The sequence below is a fragment of the Phoenix dactylifera genome, chromosome 1 (genome assembly GCF_009389715.1).
Source record: "Phoenix dactylifera cultivar Barhee BC4 chromosome 1, palm_55x_up_171113_PBpolish2nd_filt_p, whole genome shotgun sequence".
In the NCBI taxonomy this organism is placed as follows: Eukaryota; Viridiplantae; Streptophyta; class Magnoliopsida; order Arecales; family Arecaceae; genus Phoenix; species Phoenix dactylifera.
This window is the reverse complement of record NC_052392.1, coordinates 39,827,632-39,852,616: the sequence shown is the minus strand read 5'-3', so window position 1 is coordinate 39,852,616 and position 24,985 is coordinate 39,827,632. Positions and strand designations below refer to the sequence as shown.

At 35.4% G+C, this 24,985-nt stretch overlaps 1 protein-coding gene across 3 annotated transcripts; it reads left to right on the top strand.

The window, feature by feature from the left end:
- Positions 1-1,336: 1,336 nt before the first annotated feature.
- On the top strand, positions 1,337-24,971 carry LOC103706046 (BAG-associated GRAM protein 1-like). 3 transcript variants are annotated; one of them, XR_003385470.2, is made up of 19 exons: positions 1,337-1,731; positions 5,854-5,904; positions 6,082-6,179; positions 7,433-7,508; positions 8,689-8,817; positions 8,908-8,951; positions 11,951-12,074; positions 12,190-12,306; positions 15,644-15,673; positions 15,778-15,877; positions 20,241-20,347; positions 21,299-21,442; positions 21,533-21,637; positions 22,263-22,409; positions 22,560-22,613; positions 23,157-23,220; positions 23,375-23,436; positions 23,523-23,650; positions 24,490-24,623. XR_003385470.2 is itself a non-coding variant. In XM_008790005.3 (18 exons), the coding sequence occupies exons 1-18, from the start codon at positions 1,447-1,449 to the stop codon at positions 24,607-24,609; spliced, it is 1,857 nt and encodes a 618-aa protein (XP_008788227.1). In that variant the 5' UTR covers positions 1,338-1,446; the 3' UTR covers positions 24,610-24,971. The 3 variants fall into 3 exon arrangements, 2 of the variants coding, with proteins under 2 accessions (XP_008788227.1, XP_008788228.1); XM_008790005.3 differs by lacking the exon at positions 23,523-23,650 and having other exon boundaries at positions 1,338-1,731; positions 24,490-24,971; XM_008790006.3 differs by lacking the exon at positions 23,523-23,650 and having other exon boundaries at positions 1,339-1,731; positions 5,835-5,904; positions 24,490-24,971.
- The last annotated feature ends 14 nt before the right edge of the window (positions 24,972-24,985 follow it).

Below are 24,985 nucleotides of genomic sequence, written 5' to 3'. Positions count from 1 at the left end.
TATTGTGACAAAATAAGCATTCAAGCCCACTAATAGCTTGGATAGTAGTCTTTTCACTTTCGTGTAGTTGATTTTATCTATTGAAAAAAATAGTAAGACCATGAATCCTATATAGAATATATTTGGTATTTGGATATTATCCATATCAATGATCTGATGAATTATTCATAATTGCTTTAGTAGCATGTATCATAGATCAATACGAGGAAGCTAATACTAAAGTTGGTAAAATTTGTAAGGTTGGTACTAGTGGTTTCAATTTGAGCCCCTTCCATCATGACAAAAAGGAGAGAGGGTGCTCAGAAAAATTGCTTAAATTATGAACATGTTCGATTATTAACTTAATTTAATGCTCAATTATTTATTAAACATGAAATACAAGGCTTGTCCCGACCCACTTAATATTGCTTTTTGAAAAATTACACAATTATCCATGGCAAAAGAAGAGAATACATTCATAAATTTTTGGAGATTGCAACTAATAACCCTTTTTATTTTTGTTACAAATTAATATTTTTTTTCTTTACGAGAGTTGTTGATGTTTGCCATAAATGCATGCCACATGCTTAGGCAGATGGTGGACCCCTCGACGGAGAAATTATACCCTACATTGCATGCACCATGTGGCTGTGCACATAGCAAATTATAATCGATTGTTTCTACAATGATGCATTGATACAAGTGTTTGATAAAGAGAATCTATAGAAATAAACAACTATGATTGATTGCTGTATGGCCATGTGGTGCATATAGTATAGAGTACAATCTCTCATGTTAACATGAGAATGATGCATCATGCCCATAAAAAAAAGAGATGAAGGGATTAGCATGGTGCATTGTGCTGTGTATGGGTATGATTTCTCTCTTTTAATGTACCCAATTCAGGATTTTTTTTTTTTTTTTGGATGGAAAAACCCTTGATGACCCACCCAAAATAGATACCGTTTTAAGGGTTTTTTTGTTTCCCATGGGAACCGTTTTGAGGTCTTAACGGCTCTAAACGCCGGCGTCCGAGAGAGAACAGGATCCTATTTTCATGTGAAAAAGTTTTGGGGCCCAACTCTTGTACCAAATCATCATCATTGCGTCGTTTCACAGCCAGTTCGCCCTGAGACCTTCCAATTAATATGTGCCACATGGCAAATAGCCTTCATTGGTAACGTCATTGGGCCCATTAACTAGCGACGCTTTTCTGACCTTGAACTCAAGGACGAGTGAGCACGAACCCCGGCGCCAGGCGGGCAAGAAGGGCACTTCCGATAGTCCTCCATTAATAACAAGGGCAGTTTGGGAGCCCACTACTTTTTTAATTGTTTGATTTCCTCTTTTTTATGTTCCGATCCCAAATTAATAACACCGCCTTTGCCGTCTCCCTCCAACCAACTCGTTTGACCCGTCCTTCTTTCTAGAGATGGCCGCGCTCTCTTCTTCCTCCCCTCTCCTCCCATGGACCCTCCCCGGCCGCGAAACCCTAGAAGCCGCCCACAAGAAACACTAGAGCCCGCTGGCATCGGCTTTCTCTCGGCGGCTATGGCGGGCGTCTCGATCGGTTTCTTCTTCCCCTCGTGGTGGGAGATCGAGGTCACCGTCGCTGCGGCGCTCTTCGTGATCGCCGTGTACGCCTTCTTCGAGCGCTTGTCTTCCGGAGGCCCGGGGACTGGGGTCGATCGGTCGTCTGGTGGCGATGAGCCCCTGGGGGCGAAAGAGCCTCTTCTTGACGATAAGGAGAAGGTTAGTTGCGCGAAATTGTTTTTCTTTTTTTTGAAAATTTATCGATTTGAAGTGAATTTGGAATTACAGTCGAGTACTTGATCGAGAAAACAGCAATTCTTGGATGGATAGATGATGTAGTTTCCAATTAATTTGAGGATGTCATCGTTACAAGATGAGGAGGAGGCTCAACGATCGTGGTTGAAAATTCTGAGGCTTTCTTTTAAGATAAAAAGGAAAGATTCGGCTTTTTAACTGTTAGAATCATGGAGACAAATATATGGAATAGGCTTTTCTAGTGCTTTGGTTTATTTAGTATGCAATTTACTTTTCTCGATTATTTTATGGGATTTTTCTAGAAATCTTTGGCACCATCTGACTACCATGACAAAGTGAAAGGTTATATGAGAAGACACGGTTGCCATAATTTTACAAATAATATCTGAATTCTCATTAACTCCCTAATCTTTGCTGGATGCTACTGGAAAAACATGTCATACATGAGCATGACCATCGGTGATATTGATCAGCACTCATCACTTACAGTGTGGTGTAAATTGAACAATTCTACTGTGATATGGAATGCAAACAGTTTCCAGAAAGGAGATGAATGCACTGCAATATAGTTTGAAAATGCTTGTTTCTGATTCTATGCAACTGGCATTGTATCAACCACTGAAAGGGTAGCGCGGCATCACTGTAAGTGTTTGAAATCTTTAGTTTGTATATATATTAGGACAACTTGTATGAAAAAACAAAAAGTGATTATAAGGTTTGCAATATTGGTGCCTACTGCGCTATATTAGGCATACTATACTGTATCAATATCGAATTGATACTCAGTACGGGAGACATACCAAGTGTTGGTTCGTCCCTGTATCTAGCGTATTGACACTATACCAACATAGTACTAGTACGGGCTCTGATATCAACATTGCGAACCTTGAATAATAATATAGTTTTTGAGTGAGAATTGTGAAACCGAACAACAAAAAGCAGAGAACAACCGATATAACATGGAAAAGATCAAGAGATATTAAATAAAATTGGAACATTTGGAACAACTAATTCCATGTTTGGGATTGCTATTGGTAGTAAGCTTTTGAAGTTTTTGGAAGTAGAGCTTTTGGAAAGTGAGCTTTTATAAAAAGCTATTTGCTATTTAATAACTATATTTCTAAAGTGCCGTGAAACTAACTTGTATTTGGTAACGAAAATGAAAGTGCTTTTTGTATTGACAAAATGACAATAAAGGACATTACATAGTATTGGATAGTAGAGTAAAATGCAATGTAATATTACTTATTATTATATATTAAAATATTATTACATAGTATTACTTATTATTCTAGTATAATATAATGTGATATAATTTTTTAATGTAATAAATATTATTCTAAAATTGTGTAATAATATAAATTAATATGATATAATAATATAATATAATATTATCATTATTATATAGTATAATATTATCATTATTATATAGTATAATATTATTATAATGTATGTAATGTAATATAATATTGTAATGTAAGGTAATATAATACTATATAGTTTAGTATAATAATATAATATGATAAGATTTGCCATATTATTATAATGTAATATAGTATAATGCATTATTGTAATGTAATGTAACGTAATATAACATTATAGTATATTATTATGATATAATGTAATATAATAAGATATGTTATGATATAACAGTATATTATTATATTATTTTAACAATATATTGTAATAATATAATATAATATATTCATAGTATAATAATATAATATGATATGATTTGATATAATGTAATATAGCATGATATGATATAATAATATAACATAGTTAATGTTAGTTAATAATTAAAGATGTAATTATGGGATTTGTTCATGGGCATTTTAGTCACTTTGAAAATTTTTGTTAAGCCAAAATAGCTTTTCGAAATTTGCCAAAAAGTATGTTTGGGGAGAAAGCACTTCCAGATTTTTTGATTAAACACCACTATACCATCCAAAAATATTTTTGGAATGCTAGAAAGTGCTTTTTGGCTCCTCAAAAACTTTACCAAATCTGGCCTAAGAAGTGAGATAATAGATGGTAGAAAAATTTAAGGTAACTTGATTTGTAAAGGTAATGGCTTTCCCTTTTCTTTCCATTGGATGGTTAATAGGAATCGAAACAAAATTCTTAGTGTATTTATTATTTTCCATCAAGACAATTGTTGATGGGGGAGTCTTTATTTAGCACATTTCTTTAGTCAATCAGTTTTGGTGTTTGGGACTATTGTTTTTTTGTCAAGCAAATGTTGGACTGGGCACGATACCTGTAGTAAGTTACTGCAAGTAGCACACCCCGCGATCTATGTGATTAATTTGGTATGCAATCCTTTTTCTTTTATGCAACAAACTTACACGTAATGCATATGTGTATACTACCAGCTATACTTTTAAATACAATTAACACCTCAAATTAAGGATGTCAAAGGGATGTATCTGGGCAAACCAAAATTTTGATTAGGACTGACACATTGATGAATGATCCAATCCAAGATAGTAGAATCTAGGCTGCAGGATGGGCTGTTGACATTCCTACTTGATATCCTAAATTCCGATTGCTCTTGCAGCATGGTTCTTTTTGATGAAATTCATTTTTAGTTAGTGCTTTGAATTTAAAAAAGATGGCCATTTTCACTATTGCCTTGGTGTTAGAATAAAAAAAAATCAATACTGAATTGTTTTTGTTTGTTGGATTACCAACGAGCAAGATTGCATTTAAATTGTTAAAACATAGTTGTTAGTGAGGTTCCATAGCAGGGTGTTTCCTGGGTTGTTTCTGGTGCACTTGAAATTGAAGAGAGTCCTTTCTTAATCTTTATACGCAGCCCTTCTCCTTTGTCAAACTCATGAGAGTGAGAGAAGGCATGCTGGAGCCTAGAGTATTGAAGAGCTCGAACTCCATTCTAGTCACTATTTTAAAGGTCATTTAACCCACCCATTGTCCAAAAAGAGGGATACATACAGAGCTCTCAGGAGATGCAGATATTTTAGTGTGGAGGCAACCGGTAGATTGAGACATAACTAGCCAATTTTATCGGAAGTCAATTGCTCTCTTGTATTATCTCCCCAGGCAATGAGGAAATGCTATTTCTTTGTTGCCTTGAGGTCTAAGAACAGTTAAGTGCTCAAGACAGGGGCCATGATGCTCTATTGTTCACAATCTGCTTCCACACTTAAACTGATTTGTAGTTATTCTATTTCTATATGGGCACTGGTCATTTCTATATTTTTTAGCTCTCTTGTAATATTGTACAGCAGAGTGTTCAAATGCTGTGGAAGCTTAGTAGTTCAGCAAATGTATTTACACGTAGATGTGCATAATATCCAAATAAAAAGTGGGAAAGACACAAATGAAGATTGGGGTCCTCAAAATTGTGTCTTTATTTAATGTATTAGGGTGTTGTCACTATCATTTATTCTTGTCACAGTTAAACATTTGTATGTACTAGTCAAGTAATCATATTAAACTTTGTTAACTCATGTTTCAGGTAGTTGATGGGAAGAAAAAGAAACAAAAACATTTGAAATAATAATGACCTAAATGAAGACTTTGTAACAGCAGTTGATGTTGGTATTGTTATAATCTTAACATGATTTTGATGAAGGTTTTAAACTGTAAATAGATAAGGAATTCTGTTATATATTGATCTATATATTTGTCTGTCTATCTGTCTCTGTCAATCTCTGTATATGCAAGTATGTATGCACTAATATGTATGTTATTATGTAAACTAGACATGTATATGTGTATGTATGCATGTGTTATTAGTTTAATCTTCCTGACTTATTAGATTTATTAGCTTCCTGTCATAACTTGAATTGGATTAGGAACATGTTTTATATTCACTGCTGCTTGCTCACCTCTCAAAGGCTTATATAGATGTACATATCTTGTTCATGGTTATACCTCATTTTCTTTGTACAATTTTATGTTAATTTGAGTCATAGATATGTACATTTTTAGCTGGGCTTGATTGCTTTTGATGTTTGAAAAAAAGGATTTTTGGATTCTATAAATTACTTTACTTATCGTCTGTTTCATGAAATAATTTTTTGCATTTGTTTGACATGCAGTTCTCCACTTATTTTGTAGATGAGCCAATCTAAAGGAGATTCTCAAGGCACTTCTGCATATTTAATAAAGGTATTTCGTGTTGGGTAACACTAATCTCTTGGATGAGAAAGAGCTTTTGATATCTGGAGTATGCAAATCACATCTCTTTTTATCCATTTAATTTACATGTTGTTGCAATATGCATATATAGATCATATGTATTGATTTGATTCGTTTGTGATGGTCTGTATTTGTTCCTTATTTCAGTTGGAACTATTGGCTGCCAAGAACCTAATTGGTGCAAATTTGAATGGCACATCAGATCCTTATGCCATAATTACTTGTGGTGAACAAAAGCGGTTTAGGTGACTATAGTGACTTTTCTTCATTGTTGATATTTGAAATACTTTGGCATCTTGTTTCTCTTGAGTTAATTCTCTCTACTGGATATGTTTGTTAAACTCTTGGTACTGTTTGTTTATAGTGAAAATTCACCCTTACATTAGTACTAAAAGATTGAATTTGCAGGACCTTCTTTGCTAAAATAGCTGGTAAGTAGACATTACCTAGTGAACTTGATTGGTCATTACCTAGGGAAGACATGGAGAAAAATGTTTGAATGACCAGTTGTTAGCTAGTGCACTTTTAAACAGTTGATAGATAAAAAGATGATTATTGTTTTCCTTTTCTATGTTTGGTGTTGGTGTTTCTTGGTTGTGCCATTAGGTAGAGGGCAGGTGATGATTCAGTTAAATGGTGGAGATTGTCAAGTGATTGTTACATCTTGTATGTTAGCTCTTGGCATTTTTAGTAGGGTTAATCCGATCCCTTGTTTTGACACCATGAAAATAATGGAACAACTGTTGGAGTAGCATACTTTCCACATGCAGTATTCCAAGCTGTAAAAAGTGAGTCCGCGGAAAACGATAGATGCCTGAAAAGATGGGGAAGAAGAGTTGTTATTGGTTGCACCACATACGCTGCTTGGGGACATGATTTTTTTCCTTATTTTGATATTTTTATCTCAGTTTCTTCTCTCATACGGGTGTCATATTACAATCTAATTCAGTGAGATACTATAGAATCATTAATCAGTCTTTGGAAAATAGCTTACCTTTCTCATGCTATGGTCTATATTACATTTAAGGAGCCAGTAGCAGTGTAGATTAATGTGGATCTAATAATGGGTGAGAGAAAAAAACAAGCTTAGACTCTGATTAGTAGTCACGCACTTGGTACATGAAGTATATTTTTTAGATATATTGTAGTAGCCTGATAAGCATTAACTCCATTTGGTGTCCATGTTCAATTTTCTAAGCTTTATGAGCGATGGTAATGGTTTTTTTATTAGTCTTTACAATCTCATTCTTTGGTCTATGTAAGTACTTTGTCGCGTTTCTACCAGTTAAATTTATTTTGATATCTGATATCGTGGAATGGTTCAAAGTGCAATAGGCTTATGTATTTTGGTGATGTAATTTGATTTCAACTTTCAATGAAATTTGGTGTTATGAAAACCATCTTGTTAGCCAGATTCTTAACTTTTCTTTTTAAGCAAAGGATCTAGCAAAATTAATATGGACCTGAATATAATTTTGCTATCATCATCTTAATGCAGCTCAATGGTTCCAGGCTCAAGAAACCCAATGTGGGGAGAAGAGTTCAATTTAGTTGTTGATGTTCTTCCTGTCCAGGTTATTTCATGTCCCATTTTTCCTAGTTTACATTAGTTTGTTTATGTAGTCCACTTGAAACTAGGTCATCGGATAATATGACGACATAGAAACATTTTCTCAAATATTTTTGGATATACTCTTAAGTCTTAACCCTTTGTATGAGACTATTTGTCTCCAATAAACCATTAAGAGTTAATTTATCAGTCCTATGTGCCGTTAGTGACCCTATGACATTTCCGTCATTGAAGTAGCCTTTCGTCGCCCTACCCTAAGAAAGAAGTCACTATCAAACTGCTTGCCCTATTGAAGTACCAAAGGTGTGCTCCACTTGGAAACTCTTAATATGTTTGCTACTAAAAGAAGTAGGGAAGGACAGAATTAATTTTGACTTTGTTGACACTATAATAAAGTGTCTAAATTTTGTAACTTCACAACGTGATAATATTTCCTTGCCTCTTTTGTTGTGTCCAGCAATAAATACACATTAATCACATTATCTCAGTGCATCATGAAGCATTTGCATGGCACACTTGGCCCATGATTTAGTGTTAACACTTCTGTATAATGTCCTGAATACAATGTAGTGTAATAAACACGTAACGTGGTTGTCCATCAGGATATAGTCCTATGGTTTGAGATGTACAAACATAATTGTGTTGGTTTTCTCTTCCTCATAGTCAGCAATACTCCATCCTTCAATAAGCCAATCAAGTTTTATTGCACAACTTTGTGTGATGTACTAATCCTAATATAGTTCATTGATCTGTGATGGTATCCACTGGCTATATTATTTGGTCCACCAAAAGGTTATATTCTGAACAGGTAAGGTTGAGGTTGTGGTTTATGGCACCTATATCATCGTAGGCTGCCCTGTACAAGCATGCATTGTCAAAGCTGTGATATAGCTCAGAGCGCATAAATAGTGTGCAACGACAATACTTGGAAACCGATTTTCTTAATAAACTACTTTTTGACAACCAAAATGTAAGCCTTGTTTTCTTTCCAAGATATCTTAGATGATATGATTTAGGTGAAGATAGTATATAACCATAAGGTATCTTTTATTTGCTTATAGCTAATTATCCTTGTCCATACTGATGACATGCATGTTCAGTTCAGTCGCACTTATTATTTAATTTTTTTTTATTGTCTGTGCTATTCTAATCATATTGGATTTTATTTTCAATGATTTATATAGATTAACGTGACAATATATGACTGGGACATAATATGGAAAAGCACAGTTCTTGGATCGGTGACAGTTCTGGTTGAAAGTGAAGGCCAAACTGGAGCCGTCTGGTACACTTTGGATAGCACATCAGGACAGGTAGAATCTTACTTTATAATTGATATTTATAAACTATCATATGCGGATCTTTCTACAATCAGTTTTTTATTGAAAAGATGTTCTTTCCAGGTCTGTCTTCATATTAAAACGGCAAAGCTTCCTGCAAGTACTAGGTGATTTCTTGTTTTGGTTCTGGCCTGCTGGTTGTTTCCCTTTGTTATCATTCTGTTCATTATGTAGTAAGGAAGTTTTTCATCTGAATTTAGTAGCTAGATATTCTTTTGGTCATGCAACCTGTTTAATTCTGGAAGCAATAATATGTTATTTATGGATAGTTATTTATTCTTATAGTGCTTTTGGATAAGAGAAAAATAAGAATTTCACAGAAACAACTGTAGATTTTGTTGCTTATGCTTTTTTTTTAATTCTTATTCTTTTTGTACATGGAGTGTTTTATCTGTGAGTGTCTGTGTGTGGAGGTTGGTGGGCTGGGGGTTGTGTTTTGGTTGGTGGTGTGGGCAACTGGAGTGCTCTTTAGTTTCACTACTGTATCTGTTTTGTTATGTTAGTTGGACATGCTTTAGTTGTATGAAATTTCAGAGATGTTAATTACTAGTTTCTGCCAGTATGTACTTCTCTGTTCTAGATCTATCTTGTGAAGTTTACCATAATTCTCTATTGTCTTGCATGTCATATAACTCCTGTATCTATTCAATGTTCTTGAACATTTTCTCTTGATGTTTTTGATTCATTGCCATGTTGAAAATATGGGGTTAATTGGCATAGTTCCATCTACTGGATGCAACTTTGAATGGTAATTACAAGGTTTTGAGTGAACCTTGTAAAACCTTTCTAAAGTTAAAGATGATGTAAGTTGATTATAAGGTCTGACAGATCGAAGGCTTGCTGGCCAAGAACATGAAAAGTTACATTTTAAGCCTAAACATAGCTGGCTCTCTTGATGGATTAAAGTATGCTGAGGTTATGCCCATGAAGCCACAAGCCCAGAAGTAACCATGGCCACGTAGCCACAAGCCTAGAAGTAAGCATGTCCACTGTAGTTGGTTTTAAAATACTGAAAGCTTATACCTTACAAATGCCGACAGATTTTTTTGGCGACTAAATCAAGTGGTTATATATATGGCAAAATATGCTGAGATTGTATTCATGGAGTCACAAGTTATCATGACTAAGTAGTTCTTGATGTATTGTGATATATGCTCATATCAAGGTTTAAAGTGGTGGTCCTTTGTCATATCTATGGCATGCCATACCATACTAAACCGGGCAGTACAGTGCGTATCGTACCGTACCAGTTTGATAGCGATATATAGTATGTGGGGCGTATTGACACTCGGTATACCGAACCGGCTCTGTACTGTACTGACATAGTGATAGGGTGCACTGGTATGAAGCTCGGTACCGAGATGGTGTACCTTAGTCGTATATGTGATCCTTATTGTGTTAGAACGTTTGGACATTGGTTTGGGGCTTCATACCACTGGATCATCTGTGTTGGCCATATTGCTATTATTCTCTTGTGTATTGCATAATCCTCCAATATTCACTATGCAGTTTGATATGTAGCATTGTGCATTTCAGATTTCTAGAATGTCATGAACAGTAGCATCTTTGTTCAGCTTTCTAAATAGCAGGTGCAGTATGTGGAATCTGGGGCATTGCATTGTACCTAGACATAGATGGAAGAGCGGAGAAGATGAGGTGGCTGAGGTGGAGGGAAAGGGGGATGAGAAGTTGGAGTTGAAGCGAAGGATGAGTAGGCGTAGAGGATGTCAGATTGGAGGAAGAGGAGGGAGGAAGGTAAGGAGAACAAGGAAGAGAGGAGGCAGGATTTTTGTTTGTTTGTCGGGTGGGTGGGGAGGGGGTTTCAGTGTAGGACGGAGAAGGAGGTAGCATACTGAGATTTATGGTCCTTGGTTATGTGAAGAGAACAAGGTATGTCTATGTGTAGACGAGGTCAGGTACTGAGATTTATCAGCTTCTGTGGAAAAAGAATGATGGATTACACCAACAGAAAAAGAACCAATGGTTGGAGAGAGAGTAGGGTTAGGAAAGAGAATTTTGAAGAATAGAGTATAGCTCATAAAATAAAAATAGAACAAATTAATTATAGAAAGAATGGTACTTAGTGCCCGCATGCCTTAAGGCCTCACACTCGGTGTTTTGCATGCCTCATGCCTAATCTATGCAATCAGCCCACAGAAAATAGAGAAGTAACCTTATTATTTTATTTCTTTCATTCATAAAAAACTACCAATTCATGATTTGAGCTCACACCTTTCTCCAAGTTTTGTAGTCTCTTCAGGTTATCTAACATGGGAAAATCCAGCAAATAGAGAAGAGAAAGGAACAAAGACAGATGAAAAAAGGAAGAAGAACATCTGTGCAAATGCTACTGGATCTTGAGTCTCTCCATTATTTTCCATACTTGTTAAATATAGCATCCCTATGCACATCATCTTCCATTAATGGTAAAATCCTTGGTTGGTAATTTTCCGTGGTTGGAGAACCTTTGATATTTGTTTGAATCCTTGATTGCAGACTCCTCCATATTTAATAGTACCTCCAATTGAATATTTTCGCCATAAATCAGTCTATATTTCCTTTTCTTCCTTCTCAAGGAATCTCCCTTCCTCTAGTTTCTTAAGAATCATTTTCATTGCCTTGTAGCAACTCATCAAATCTGCAAACAAAAACATCCTACTAGTAAATCATCGCAATAAGAATAAGGTCTTTTGGTGAGGAGTTAAAAGACTAATTAGGATCTTGTCACGACCAATCAAGACTCAATCGTGCTTAAGATGTTCCTATCGTCACTAGTTATGAATGCATAGTATCACCATTGGTTTGTTGTTAGCCTGTATAGTTAGTTCTCTTTTTTGTTTCATAGAGGCCCCTACGAATTCAAACATGTTAACATAGAGTATGACTGTAGATACAGAAAGGTGGATCTGGATGCTTTACTAAACTCCACCTGATGTTTTTTCTCATGCTGTTTCGATTATCTCTTTAATTTTATTTTTCTTTTTTCTTTTTTTTATTTGTAATATGTATCAAATTTTCCTGTATCCTAGTCAAAAACAAAAGTCAAAGATTATAGAGGTAGTCTGTTTTCTAATACTTTTTTTTTGAAAAAAAAAATTGCATGTAGGGCTTTAAATGGCTTTGCTGGTGCCGATGCTCGAAGAAGGATTTCTTTAGATAAACAAGGCCCTACAGTGGTTCATCAAAAACCTGGGCCATTACAAACTATATTTGATCTTCCTCCAGATGAGGTATGTTTCCCTATAGTATGAAAACTGAACCACATGAAATTCATCTGTATGGTATAATGTTGAAAGATTGCAGCCCGTTATAACTGGTGGAACGATGATGGCTTTATTGTTTCAGGTTGCTGATCATAGTTATTCATGTGCGCTTGAGAGGTCCTTTTTATACCATGGGCGCATGTATCTCTCGGCATGGCATATTTGCTTCCATTCTAATGTATTTTCTAAGCAAATAAAGGTTATTTTCTTTCACCTATCTATAAGGTTTACTGCTTCTTTTAATTGCATTTTCTCACAATAATCTCAAAAAAAAAATCAATAGCTATATAACTATATTATGAGCCGTGTTGAATCCACGTGGTCAGATTTATTTTGGTTCTTTATTGATTAGTTTGATTTGGAAGTGATGATTTTTTTTTTGGGTGAGCATTGCTTTACATTGATATTTTATGTATTTGGTGGCATACAGTTTTGGTTATGGATTTGATTACACTATTACATCTCCTGAATTATATGGGATATATTTCCACTGCAAAATTAAATTTCTTATGTATGCTATAAACCAACATTGAGCAAGTACCTCTAATTTTTACCGTGTATTAATTTCATTTAAATATAAAGTTGCTTGCTTGCATTAGCTTTCTTCTAGTTTGTTATCCTCTATGGAAGACCAATAGAGCATTATTAAATTCTCTTGAAATAGGTGAATTCTTTAGTGTGAATATTCTAATTCAATGTTCTGCATTTAGCTGTTTTTTATACTATATCTTACTATTAGTATGAATCAGTTCATTTTTTCAAAATATTTATCTAGGCTTCTTCCCATATTTTTCTTGTGGATATATTGTTAGATTAGGACAACAAGGATGACTTCTTCGATATAATATGATTGTTTGATTTGGCTTTAGGGTTCTGTATTAGTTGGACCGTGAAAAGTCATTTGATGTTAGTAGATGAAGATATGCTTTAAGGAAATTTTGAAAATGTTGGTCAAATGGATGGCAAAAGTGGCTTGAGCCAATTCTTTTTTGAACAACTCAAAGTGTACATTCAGATATCTTGCGAGATAGCGAGCGAAGTTTTGATCTGGATTGTAGTTTGGGGTTGACGAACTGTAGATGTGCCTTTGGAGTGTTTTCTCTACAGGGTATCATAACTTAGTGTAAATTTTGAAATGATTGAATATTGGGATGGAAATTTGTGGCCTTGAAACACGAAGGCTGCATTTGATTTGAGAATAAGATAAAGCGGAATCAGAAATGTTGTTCCAATTTTCGTTCAGCTGAAATTTTTTTCCTGGCTGGAGTTACTCTAGGACCGAGGGTTTGCTTTACCATATCAAAGTGGGTTTCTTTCAGGAATAATGTTCTTACACCTCTTACACTTCCTTCTGGATTGGTTATCTAGGATTGAGCATGTTTGGCCAGAATAGCTGCTACTGTATTCCATTTTTTTTTTCTGAAACTTTCTTGTCAGAAATATGGTCTACCGAAAGCCTTACTCCATCCTGATTCCTGAATCAAAAACTGATTAAAGATCGTGTAGGAGAGGAGTAAGAGGTTCCTCTAATGCTTCAAAGTGATGGAGAGGGATATAATGTAAAATGTTTAAACATGCAGCACAAGAGAGAGAAAATTATGCAACTTAAATCTAAAAAGTAGAGTAAATCAAGCAGGACTTACTGTCCCTTGAAGTGTTAATGATATCTATTGTAGTAACAAAGAAATCTCATTGATGTAGGACAACTTAAGGGTGGCTTGTGCATGTGTGGTCTAAAGGGTTAAACTAGGGTTTGAGTGCTGAGTTCACCTGGCTGTGTTGTCACAAGAAACAAGACAATTTTCTGTTTTGGTGACTATATATATTTTAGGATCAAGAATCAAGATACTCTGCTTTAAGCAAGGTTCACCGTGCCGGTACCGGACCCCGTACCAGTGCCACATTAGTATAGTGTTGGTATGGTACGGTATACAGTATGCCTAGCGTACCGAGGGTCGATATGCCACCAGTGCCAGTAGGTACCGATACCGAACTGGTACGGTACGGTATGCCCGCTACCTTCCGGTTCGGTACGGTACAACATACCATGGTTCTAAGGTATTTTGAGTAGCATCTATCCTCTCTAAAGGGATGTAGGCTTGATTAGGTGATCTGAGATGTTTAATTGTTGACTTAAGTTGATGTTTTGAGGAGGGCTTATTTGCTGGAACATCAAGAAATATAATGGATATAATGTATACTTAAATATTATTGGCATGTAAGCACTAGAAGGAGAGTGGATCTTACAAGGAAAAAGAGTACCAATTTATTGAAATTACTAATTGCAATATCTGCAATATGATCAGAAACAAAGCAGCAGAATGTAATATGTATTAGCATGTGAGAATAAACAGCAATTGGGTGAAAGATCAAATGAACGAATGGATATGAAAGAGAAAGAGATCACAGAGAGGGATAAGGGGCCAAAGTTGCTCTTCATTCTTCTCTTCATTTTCTTCTTGAAAACCAGCATACGGTACCCATTTTCTACTGGCTGATTCCGTAAAATTACCTAATTTTAGTCCTAATGGCAGTTTAAGCAAGAAAGTGGAGTTGCATATGGAGTGTGCAACTATCTCCTTGTCTTGACTGACCAAAAGGGTGATCCTGGTGCTTTTATGACCGATTCATGCACCCAGTCTGACCTCCTCTGACATAATGTTCTGATCCACAATTAATGAATATATATAGCTTGGACTGTGCCTTTTTTGGGTAAGGACTTAATCTATGCTTTGATATCATAATGATGACCCTACATCTGTACAGTACTTAAAGTTCTAACCCTAGCTCTACTAGTGAATTATTTTTGGCTAATATTGTCAAGTAGGTCTTTAGATATTCATGGATGACATTTTGAAAAAAATCAGATATGTAGTTTGTCATTCTGATTTGGTTATTGAGGAAGTTAGAAACAAATGATGAAGATTGACAAAAAAAGTGAATAAATCTTTAAAAAGACCCTTAGAAGTTATTAATATGACATATCAATTTCTAATCAAAGAAGAAAAAAGACATAGCAATTGCTTTTGACAAAAAGACATGAATTTGTGCTTGTCTCTATTGAAGCTATTTTTATTCTAACCTTAGACTTGATTTTAGGACAAGTTGTGTCAATTATATATATTTTTGTAGAGGTCGTGGCATTCAATAAGTTTTTACAGAAAACTGTCATAGAAAAATGTTGTGAATTTGTATTGAAATTGTATCAATAAATATTTTCATGAGCTTATGCAGTTAATTGTAAATGTATGATGTCCTTAAAATAAAGCTGTCTCATATGAAGAATGGCTTCCCACCTTTGAAGAATGGTTTGAAGAATAGCACACTTTATGCATGCTAATGCTTTCTCAATTATTTTCTTGTTCTCACAATATTTGTTTATTTATCTTAAAATACTTTGAGACCACAAAAAAAAAAAAAAATTCTGCAAGTGATTGAAAAAATCCATCAAAATTATTGAATTGAGTAATACTCACATTTTCATACACTAGTTTCCTTAAATTGATTCACTAATAGCAATTTGTTTTATTTGATAGGTGGTTGTACCCTTAGGAGATATTCATGAGGTATTTTGGTTATCTTTTTTCAGCTTATTTCCTGAGTCCAGTATCAAAATTTTATCATATGCTTATAGATATAATTGCTTTAAAGTTTTTTATTAGCAATGCAGATAAGACGAAGCCAACATGCATTTATCAACCCTGCAATTACAATAATTCTTCGTATGGGTGCTGGAGGGCATGGTGTTCCTCCTTTAGGAAGCCCAGATGGTCAGTGATATGTGTAATGTCGTGAATCTTTTTAATTTTCCTACTGTAGATCTCATATGTAATAAGTTTATAATAGCTTTTGACATTATCAAGAATTAAAATCAATCAATATATATATATATATATATATATATATATATATATATATATATTTGATGTTAAATTTGTGTTTGCTTGTTTCTTGAGATGTCTGGAAGCAGTAAATAATGATTAAACAATGATGATACAAAATCTGTTCATATTACCTGTTAAAGCACTTTTTATATCAGTAGACATGTTTTAGTAATTTCAAAAAAATGGGAAAAAATGTACTAGAAACATGTGTACATTCTTCTTTTTTTTTGAGTAGAAGGGGAGAGAAATCCTGCAACATGGTTACATAAAAAAAACTTGGTTGCTTTATGTGTAAAATACAATAATTAATTACCCTACATGGCATAAAATTCATGAACTAAATTGTTATACAACAAAGTATGATTAATGGAAAGAATTAGTATACTATGACAAAAGTGTAGAACCTACTCAACCTATTAAGGTAGAACTTGTGGTGGATGATACACCTAGTATAATAATGTTGGCTGAAAAAACATTTCTAAGATAAACAGAGCTTGAAAAAAAATGAGGGAATGAAATGCCAAGTACATTGTAGAAAATGTACACTATTGTTTCTCGTGGTTGCTGCTAAGCATTGAATTTAAACTTGTTTTTCTTCCATCAGGTCTTCTGCCCATGTCATTCACTAGAGAAGGGCCTTTTTCCATGCCCGTTGTTGGCTTGCATGCAGCAATCCATAGTTCCATACCTTTCTATATGCTACATCTCAACTTTCATGATGGGCACCACACAACTAGTGTGCAACTTACTAGATTGCTCATAGTGATCCTTCTTACTATCTCTCAATAATCATCAGTTTTTCCATGCAATTGCGGCAATACTGTCCCTCTTCAGGTGTAAAATACCAATTTATTCTATTCATCCTCCATAATTACCAGGCATTTTAATGTCTCCCATACTTGTCCTCATCAAAACAACACCTTTTCTTTGAAACTATTTCTGGAAATACTCTGGCACCTTTCAATTACAATTATTATTCTCCACTCAATCGGGCCTCTCCTCCATACAGAAGGCTCACAACCAAGGGGCATGAATAATTGTTCCATGCTTTAAAAGCCCATTGTTGAATTCCTTCCCTTGAATCAATTTAAAGACACCACTTTCTATTGTTTTTTTTCTTTCTTATACAATCACCACTACATTGCATGACCATTTTACCCATTCAAAGTCACTGTAAACCATTTCATAAGTACTCAAGTAATGCCTTTTGTTGCTATGCTAGTTAAGGGTCGGGGTACTATGCATAACACGTCATACTAGATTTTATTCATTTAGGTTGGGTCGGGTTTCGACCAGGCTTAAGCTCCATATCATAGGTTGAAATGCTGGCCCTTGCCTAGCCCAAGGGCTTATGTTTTTCAGTCCGAGCCCAACCTTGCTACTAAACCCCAAACCTAAGACTGGCAGGGCTTGGCCTTAATCAATATAGGATGACTAGGGATGCAAACGGGTTGGTTTAGATTGGGGTATACTTGACCCCCTTTCAACCCCAATTTTATGTTTATTCCTTAATTTTAGATCTAGATTGATCCCATTGGTTTATAGGGTCAAGTTAGGTACATGGTAAAGATTTTAGACTTAACAAATAACAACTTATTCATATCAAGTTGGGGTCCAGTATGACTCATACCCACCCTGAAATATTTGCGCTCAGGTTAAATCTATTATTCGGTTCAAACATTTAGCTGTTATTTTATAGCTAAAAAATAATAATTAAATATAAAAATCAATAATAATTTTATTTAAACTAAAAACTAACCTAAGCATGATTCCATTAAAAAAAATTAATTTGATCCAATAATCATTCTTATGGTACACGTTTATGAACTATAATTTTGAAATTTAAATATTGATATGCTTAAGGATATTATAAATAGGAATTCACCAAAACAAATAATAAATATTTAAATGTAATTAGGTGAAAGTTGGTGATTAGAGATGGGGTTGTTAAGATGAAAAAAAGATTGGTTTAAATAAGCTTCATTTGATGAATTGAAAAGATATGTAGGTGAAGGGATTTGTATAATTCACATTTTTGGGCTACGTTATATCGTGCCTGGGTCAGGTTGGGACTATATTTTTGTTCATGCAAAGCATACTAGGATATTATGCAAGTCCGGTCCAGTCTAGTTGGGTCAAAAAATACAAACTCCAAAACCAACCTGGTTTGCAATGCGAGCCTAATTTTTGACCCTGACTCGGCTTGCAGATCTCCAAAAATGGATCGGGTTGGGTCTAATTGGTCATGATCGGGTTGGATCATGAGTCAACCTAACCCATTTGTAGGGTGAGTCCAATGGCCATGACAAAGAGGCATGGGAAGGGAGAGAAAGGGACAAGCAATGGGCACGTGTGGTTGGCGAGATAGAGATGGTATTCTTGTAGGTGGAGCAATGCTTGTTTTCACTGAATCAAAAGAAAGGGAGAGGGAGTGGTGATGACACAAATGATCTTGAATACTTCACCAAATCCTTGAGGGAAGAGTGAGAGAGGAAGAGGAGGTGGCAGGAGGTTGCTTTTTGCCGGTTGGTTCCATTATCACAAAGCTGCCCCAAAATTGGCTTGGTTCCAAGATGTAGAATCTATGTTGAATCACCACTTAGCGGGATTCCTTTTTTCTATTAATATCCGGATTTTTTTTCTTTTTTGCTCTTTCCGATATTTGTATTTTACGTACCGCAGTAATTAGGAATAGAGAATTTCTTGAAGTCTCTCTCGATAAGGGAGTTGTGTCCACGCCAATTCCTCCATTTAAGACCTCCTCGCCGCCGACAGACCCATTGCTGGCTACAATACAAATACTACCACACCAGCTTCTTTTTTATCGAAGAAGTGGAGGGATATAGGAAACGGATGGATCAGGGAAGAGAAATAGAGATTTTTATTTATTTTTATATTTCAAAGTAGTATTTTTATGTAATTAATGTTATAAATGTAATAATATATTTTATTGGATATTTATAAAATCAGGCCAGCTTTATGTATTTGTGCTAGCACCGTCCGAATTTCCATGGGCCTGAAATTCTTGGTGCGAGCCCAGCCCAAAGGGTCAAAGCTAGGGTCTAGGCCCACCAAAACTAGGACAGGATGCTCAGGTCTAGTTGGAACACATCAACACGAAAATATACAAGATCCATTAGTAAATACATAAATAGCATATTTTAATATTCTTTTTTGGATTGTTTTAACGGTGACTAATTATAACAACTTCTATCTATCTAAACCATTGTTTATAATTAACCAATTTAAATGCTGCATAGTCAATCACTCTAGTATCTGTACTAATTTCTGTTAGCTATTTGCACTTAATAATTTTGAATTATTGAATTATTTATGAAACAAACTGATATCACACAATTGTTTCTTGCACATGGAGAACATGATAATCTAAAAATTCGGAGTATAAACCATAGTGGGACATATAATAAGGGAAAGATACTAATTAACTAGTGTACATGTGTAAGCCATTGGCCATATGAACAAGTAATATACCATGGCAAAAATTAATTTCAGAAAAATGAATATCCTGCATATTAAGGTACACAACCCCACATTGGATATCTTGGGTATGTGCCCGTTGGATATCGGGTTCACAACTTCCCATCTAGGTGTTATATAAGGACTTCTACCGCTGTGAGAAGCTTGCATATCAATTGGAGTCTCGGAGAATTCATGTTCGTAGTATAGTCCGAGAAGGTTTGTTTATTCTGCATTCAGAAAAAATCATACTCTTACCACTGTGCCTTATGTTGGAGTTTGATTAAAGTTTTCACATTTACTTATGCATAGAAGCATCTCTTTGCTTTTGGCCAATGAATGAAGGAGAGTTCTGATAGTGACATTTGGACATTTCACTTCTTTCTTCAGTGGATATATGTTTTGAAAATTTGTCCATTCTAGCGTGATTGCACATACATCAATGCTTACATATAAGAAAATATAATGGTGCAGAAACCTTGCTTAAACTTGAAATATATATTGTAATGGTTGATCAATTTTGTGATCAGAATGAAAGAAAAGGAATCATGTTATAACATATCCAGTGACTCTTCTTGGTTATATTTTATTTTTTTTATCATGCTCATTCACTAATTACTCTGTATTTGAATATGCAATGATGCATTTTTTAAATGTTTTTGTGAAAATAGCTGCTGGAACATCTGGTAGTGCACCCTGCTTTGGACAAATTTTTCCAGAATCCAGTATGAGATGTTAACTGCATTGAATGTTTCCCTCTTCTGCTTTTCAGGAAGAGTTAGGTACATGTTCGCATCTTTTTGGAACAGAAATCATACACTGAGAATTTTACAACGTGCAACAAAGAATTTCCGTGCAACGTTAGAAGCTGAGAAGCAGGTGTTCTTCATAGAAATTGGTCCTGTATTTTGTCTGTCTATTATTATTAGACTACCATTTTGTATCTCAAGTATCAGGACATTAAATTACTTTTATGGTGCGTTTGTTATAGTTTAATATGCAGAGGTTTCATTAAATTTTTGTCATGGATTAGAATAATTTTTATTTTACTATATTAATGTCATGGCTTGGAAAACTAGTATAAAGACTATCAGCATTTGAATCTTTTTACAGGAATGTGAATATTAATCTTCAAATTCTGATGTTATTGTTCTAATTCAATTTATAAATTCCTATATCAGTATTATTCAAGAAATTTCTCTTCAATTGTCACTATTGAAGTTAAATTTCATTTTCATGTTCTGTCTAGGAGGATTGAGGATATGTTCCTTTTGGCTTCCAATAGAGATTGCTGCTTTCTGTGATCCAAGTTTGGTTTTAAATTTTAATTGTTTGTTTCTGTGTCTGTTTTTTATTTCTTACGGTGATGTTTTAGTGGGCATGATCTTGAATTCCAATATATGATGTAGCAAACCCCTTTTCTCCATAATTATGGCTGCATTCTTCTCTAATTGATCCATCAATTAAGAATGGTATTTATGCATAATTGTGTTTTAAATCCGAACTCTGTTAATCCTTAGTATGTTGTAATGCAATAAGCCAGTGTGGGGATCTTTCCTACTGCCTAGTTATGCTGATCAGGTTAACTATATCCAAGTCAACCTGAATGTCTCTTAAAGCTGCTTTGTGCTTGCTTCTGTAATAAGATTTCCTACATCAGCTTTATATCTGACAGGTTCTCCAATATCAAAGCTGTTTGTTTTTCATATGGTACCTGGACAATTGGTTTAGGTTTTTGAGCCTAGATCTATGATCTATGATTGTGTGTCTTCACATTATAAATACTTGAAAAGAAAAAATTTAATCCTTTGCATTTATTTGGAAATGTAGGAGTGGGCACAGTCAGCATTGCGTGCACACAGTAGCTCTGTCAGAGGTAGTAGAAAACAGATTAAAATTCCGGAAGATGATATTGAGAAGACAGGAAAGTTCCAAGATTTCATTAAAGAAGAAGTTCTAGTTGGCATATTCAATGTACACATCAGCCTCATCATCCATAACAGATACTTGATTTCTGAAATTTTATTTATTTTTATCTAATTTGTTTCGCCAATCTTGTCCCAGGATATTTTTCCATGCACAGCTGAGCAGTTTTTTAATGTGCTGTTGAGTGACAACTCAAAGTTTATCGAGGAATATCGCACTGCACGGAAGGATACAAATCTCAATGTAATGTGTCAGCATGCAATGATTATCTCTCACGTCATGGTCTTTGAAGTTCTGTCGTATGAAATTCATTAGCTTTTGACTGCTTACTACCACTGATAGATTCTGTTATGTAATTGGCTTTTTTCTTTTCTCCTTTTTTTTTTCCTTTTGTGCATGTGTGTGTGTGTGGGGCAAAGCTTCATGCAATTGCTTCAATGAGCTTGCCATCCATTGATATGCCAATTGGTGCTTTTGGTCAGCTGAAGGCATGTGGTGCTATTGTGAGAAAGAGGTGCTATCGTCTTCTTCATTCTGGGTGCTCTGTTGGGCAATCCATCATATATAATTACATGAATCAAACATGGAATGCCCCACAGAGACGGCCTTCCTACCAACTGAGACATGCAAAGGATGTGTTATCATCTTCAAAATGCCTGTTTATTGCATATCCTAGCAATTTCATGTGCAGTTGCCTGTTTGTTTATGTCCTGTCATGTACCATTATTATAGTGATGTGCATATAGTGCAATATTTGTTTAAAGATGAGAATGAATGTGATTATATATAGAGAATAACTTAGATGTCACTATAATGTTAGTTTACTCCCGGTTCTTTATAATCGTCTCAGTCTTTGTTTTCTTTACAGTTGGGCCAGTGGCACGTTGCTGATGAATATGATGGTCAAGTCAGAGAAATAACATTCAGATCATTATGTCATAGTCCCATGTGTCCTCCAGACACAGCCATGACGGAGTGGCAGAATGCAGTTCTTTCATCTGATAAAACAACTTTGGTGTGATTTATTGACTCAATCTCTCAAAGCCAAGGAAGATATTTTTCGCTATATTATTTTGGCTTGTTCAAATTCTTCTTTACTTTTGCTCTCCTGGAATCTCCTTTGATGCATATTTTTCATTTAATTCACAATATTTTCATGTATCAGGTTTTTGAGACAGTGCAACAAGCACATGATATTCCATTTGGTTCGTACTTTGAGGTATTAAACGGGACTTTACTGTTTTTTCCTTCAAATGGTATGATCATATGGTTTTTGACTGGCTTTATATCAAATTTTCTTGCGCTTGTACTGAGCTGTAATGTCCACTATGTATGCATCATGGAAATGATTTGATGACTTGCAATGTGTACCGAACCGGTACCGATGGGCGTACCAGTGGCTTACCGAATCGGTTCGGGCCGTACCAAACCAGTACCACTGATTCGGCCAGGTTTCAGCTACTGCACGGCGTTGTGGCAAACTGAAGGCAGTACCGGGCTTGTACCGCTGCGAACCGCTCTAGTTCGCACCGGTACGCCCTCCATACCGCTCGGTTCCGGCCCCATAGCCCGTTTTCCACCGTGAAATCGGACCGGTCCGGTACGGGCCGGTTCAGCATACCATGATGACTTGCATCACTGCCTTTTGTTTAGTTCACTGTTATCATCTTGATCTATCTATAAGGTTCATTTATTCATATGCGAGAGAAGGTTGAAAACTTGAATTGTTGGGAGAATAATGTTATTATTTCGACCATTTCAGGTACACTGCAGATGGTCGTTTAAAACAAACACCGAGTCTTCTTGTATGCTTGACATAAGAGTTGGTGAGTTATTTGTTCGATCTTCTACGCTTTTTTTCCCTTGTTGTCTATCTGCCTCTGTCTTCTTCTAGTTTTAGATGTTTATTTTGTTTAATGTCTATGCTAGCACTGTGTGCTTCTGGTTAAAAGAAATAAAACAAATCTTGGATATTTTCAGGTGCTCATTTTAAGAAATGGTGCATTATGCAGTCTAAGATAAAGACTGGAGCTGTCGATGAGGTATGCATTTCATTTTCATCTCCTTATCCACTTTGCTTCCTATGCATTCTGCACTAGTTTTTTTATCCTCATTGCTTGTTTTGAAGGAGGATCAGTGGTATGGGTAAGATATGTTATGGAACAGTAGTAGATAGATATATCCTCTTCAACGGGGCAGACATGAACACCTGCTCATATGCAAGGCCACTCAAGTTGCGGGAACCTTCCACCCTAGGTGGCCACATTGAATTTGTGAATTCTACTTGCCTTCGCTTTCTAATGTCTTGAAGGTTTTATGAATTGTTCCAGGAGCTAGGGCTAACATAATTCATTATTTTTTCACTTCACATTAATTGCCATGATGCTTCTTTTTATGTATGCCCATTAGCAACTTAATTCGAATCTTTTATTTTGAAAAGAGCATTAAACACAATTCTCTGATAAATAATATTAGTATGTTCAAAAAATCATGGATATACGTCAAAGGGACATATTGTATGATGGGCCAGTCCTCGGTTTCGTCAAGAATTTCTGTTCTTTATTGTTATGTGTGCCCTATTTTGTGCCCTTCTATCAAGTTGCACATGCTACCTCGTCCTTGAACAACTTAACTCCAACTGTTGTTCTAATTGATTCTTCATCACCATTTTATCTTGCCTATCTTTTCACATGTATCCGCTACACAAGTGCTTCAGACTACTGGAATATGTTGGATGGACTTGGCATACTCTTACCCTTGGAGGCATTTAGAAATAGTCATATAACATTGATTAAAAATTTAGCGGGAGGCTTCATCATGTTACTGGGTAAAGTAGCAAATGGCAAAAATTGATGCAAGTTATTGATACTTTTGCAACTTCCATGTACCTCTTATTAACTGATATTGTTCAAATTGCATGTGATAATTTGAGATTCTGATGTTCCTCTATATAACTATATACAAAGTTCATTGAATAAAACTGTGTACAAAAATAAACCTAATTACATGTAGCATTTCATACATACATCTATATTAGAGTTTTACCTATTGAGTTGTTGCATATGAAGTGTTCTTGATTCTTTTTCTGTTTACAGTACAAGAAAGAAGTGGGCCAAATGTTAGAAGTGGCCCGCTCATACCTTCTCAAGGCCCAGGCTTCCAACCAAGAGCCTGATCAGGCATCAAGAACTCCTTCCCCTGCTGAAGGTGGTTGAAAACCTTAGTATCCTCATACAAAGCCTGCCTGCTTGGCACCCTCGTTTGGCACACCATTCAGGGACTTGATGAAGTCTCACTCCCATCTCTCAAGCCATTGTAACAGCAACTATGTTACAACGGTAGGCCTGCTCTGGTACTTATGCTGTATTCTCACCCTGCCTCAATGCAAGCGAATTTGTGATGTGTGCATATATCTGTATAACATTTTTCTCGTACATATCATATAAACAGGTTATTCAAAGCGATGCACATGTCAAAATGTAAAGTACTCTTTCTTATATATGATCTCTCCCTCTCTCTCTCTCTGGGTAAACATATATATTCTCTCTTTGAAGTTCCATTTGTATCTCGTTTTCCCCCTGTTTGTATTAT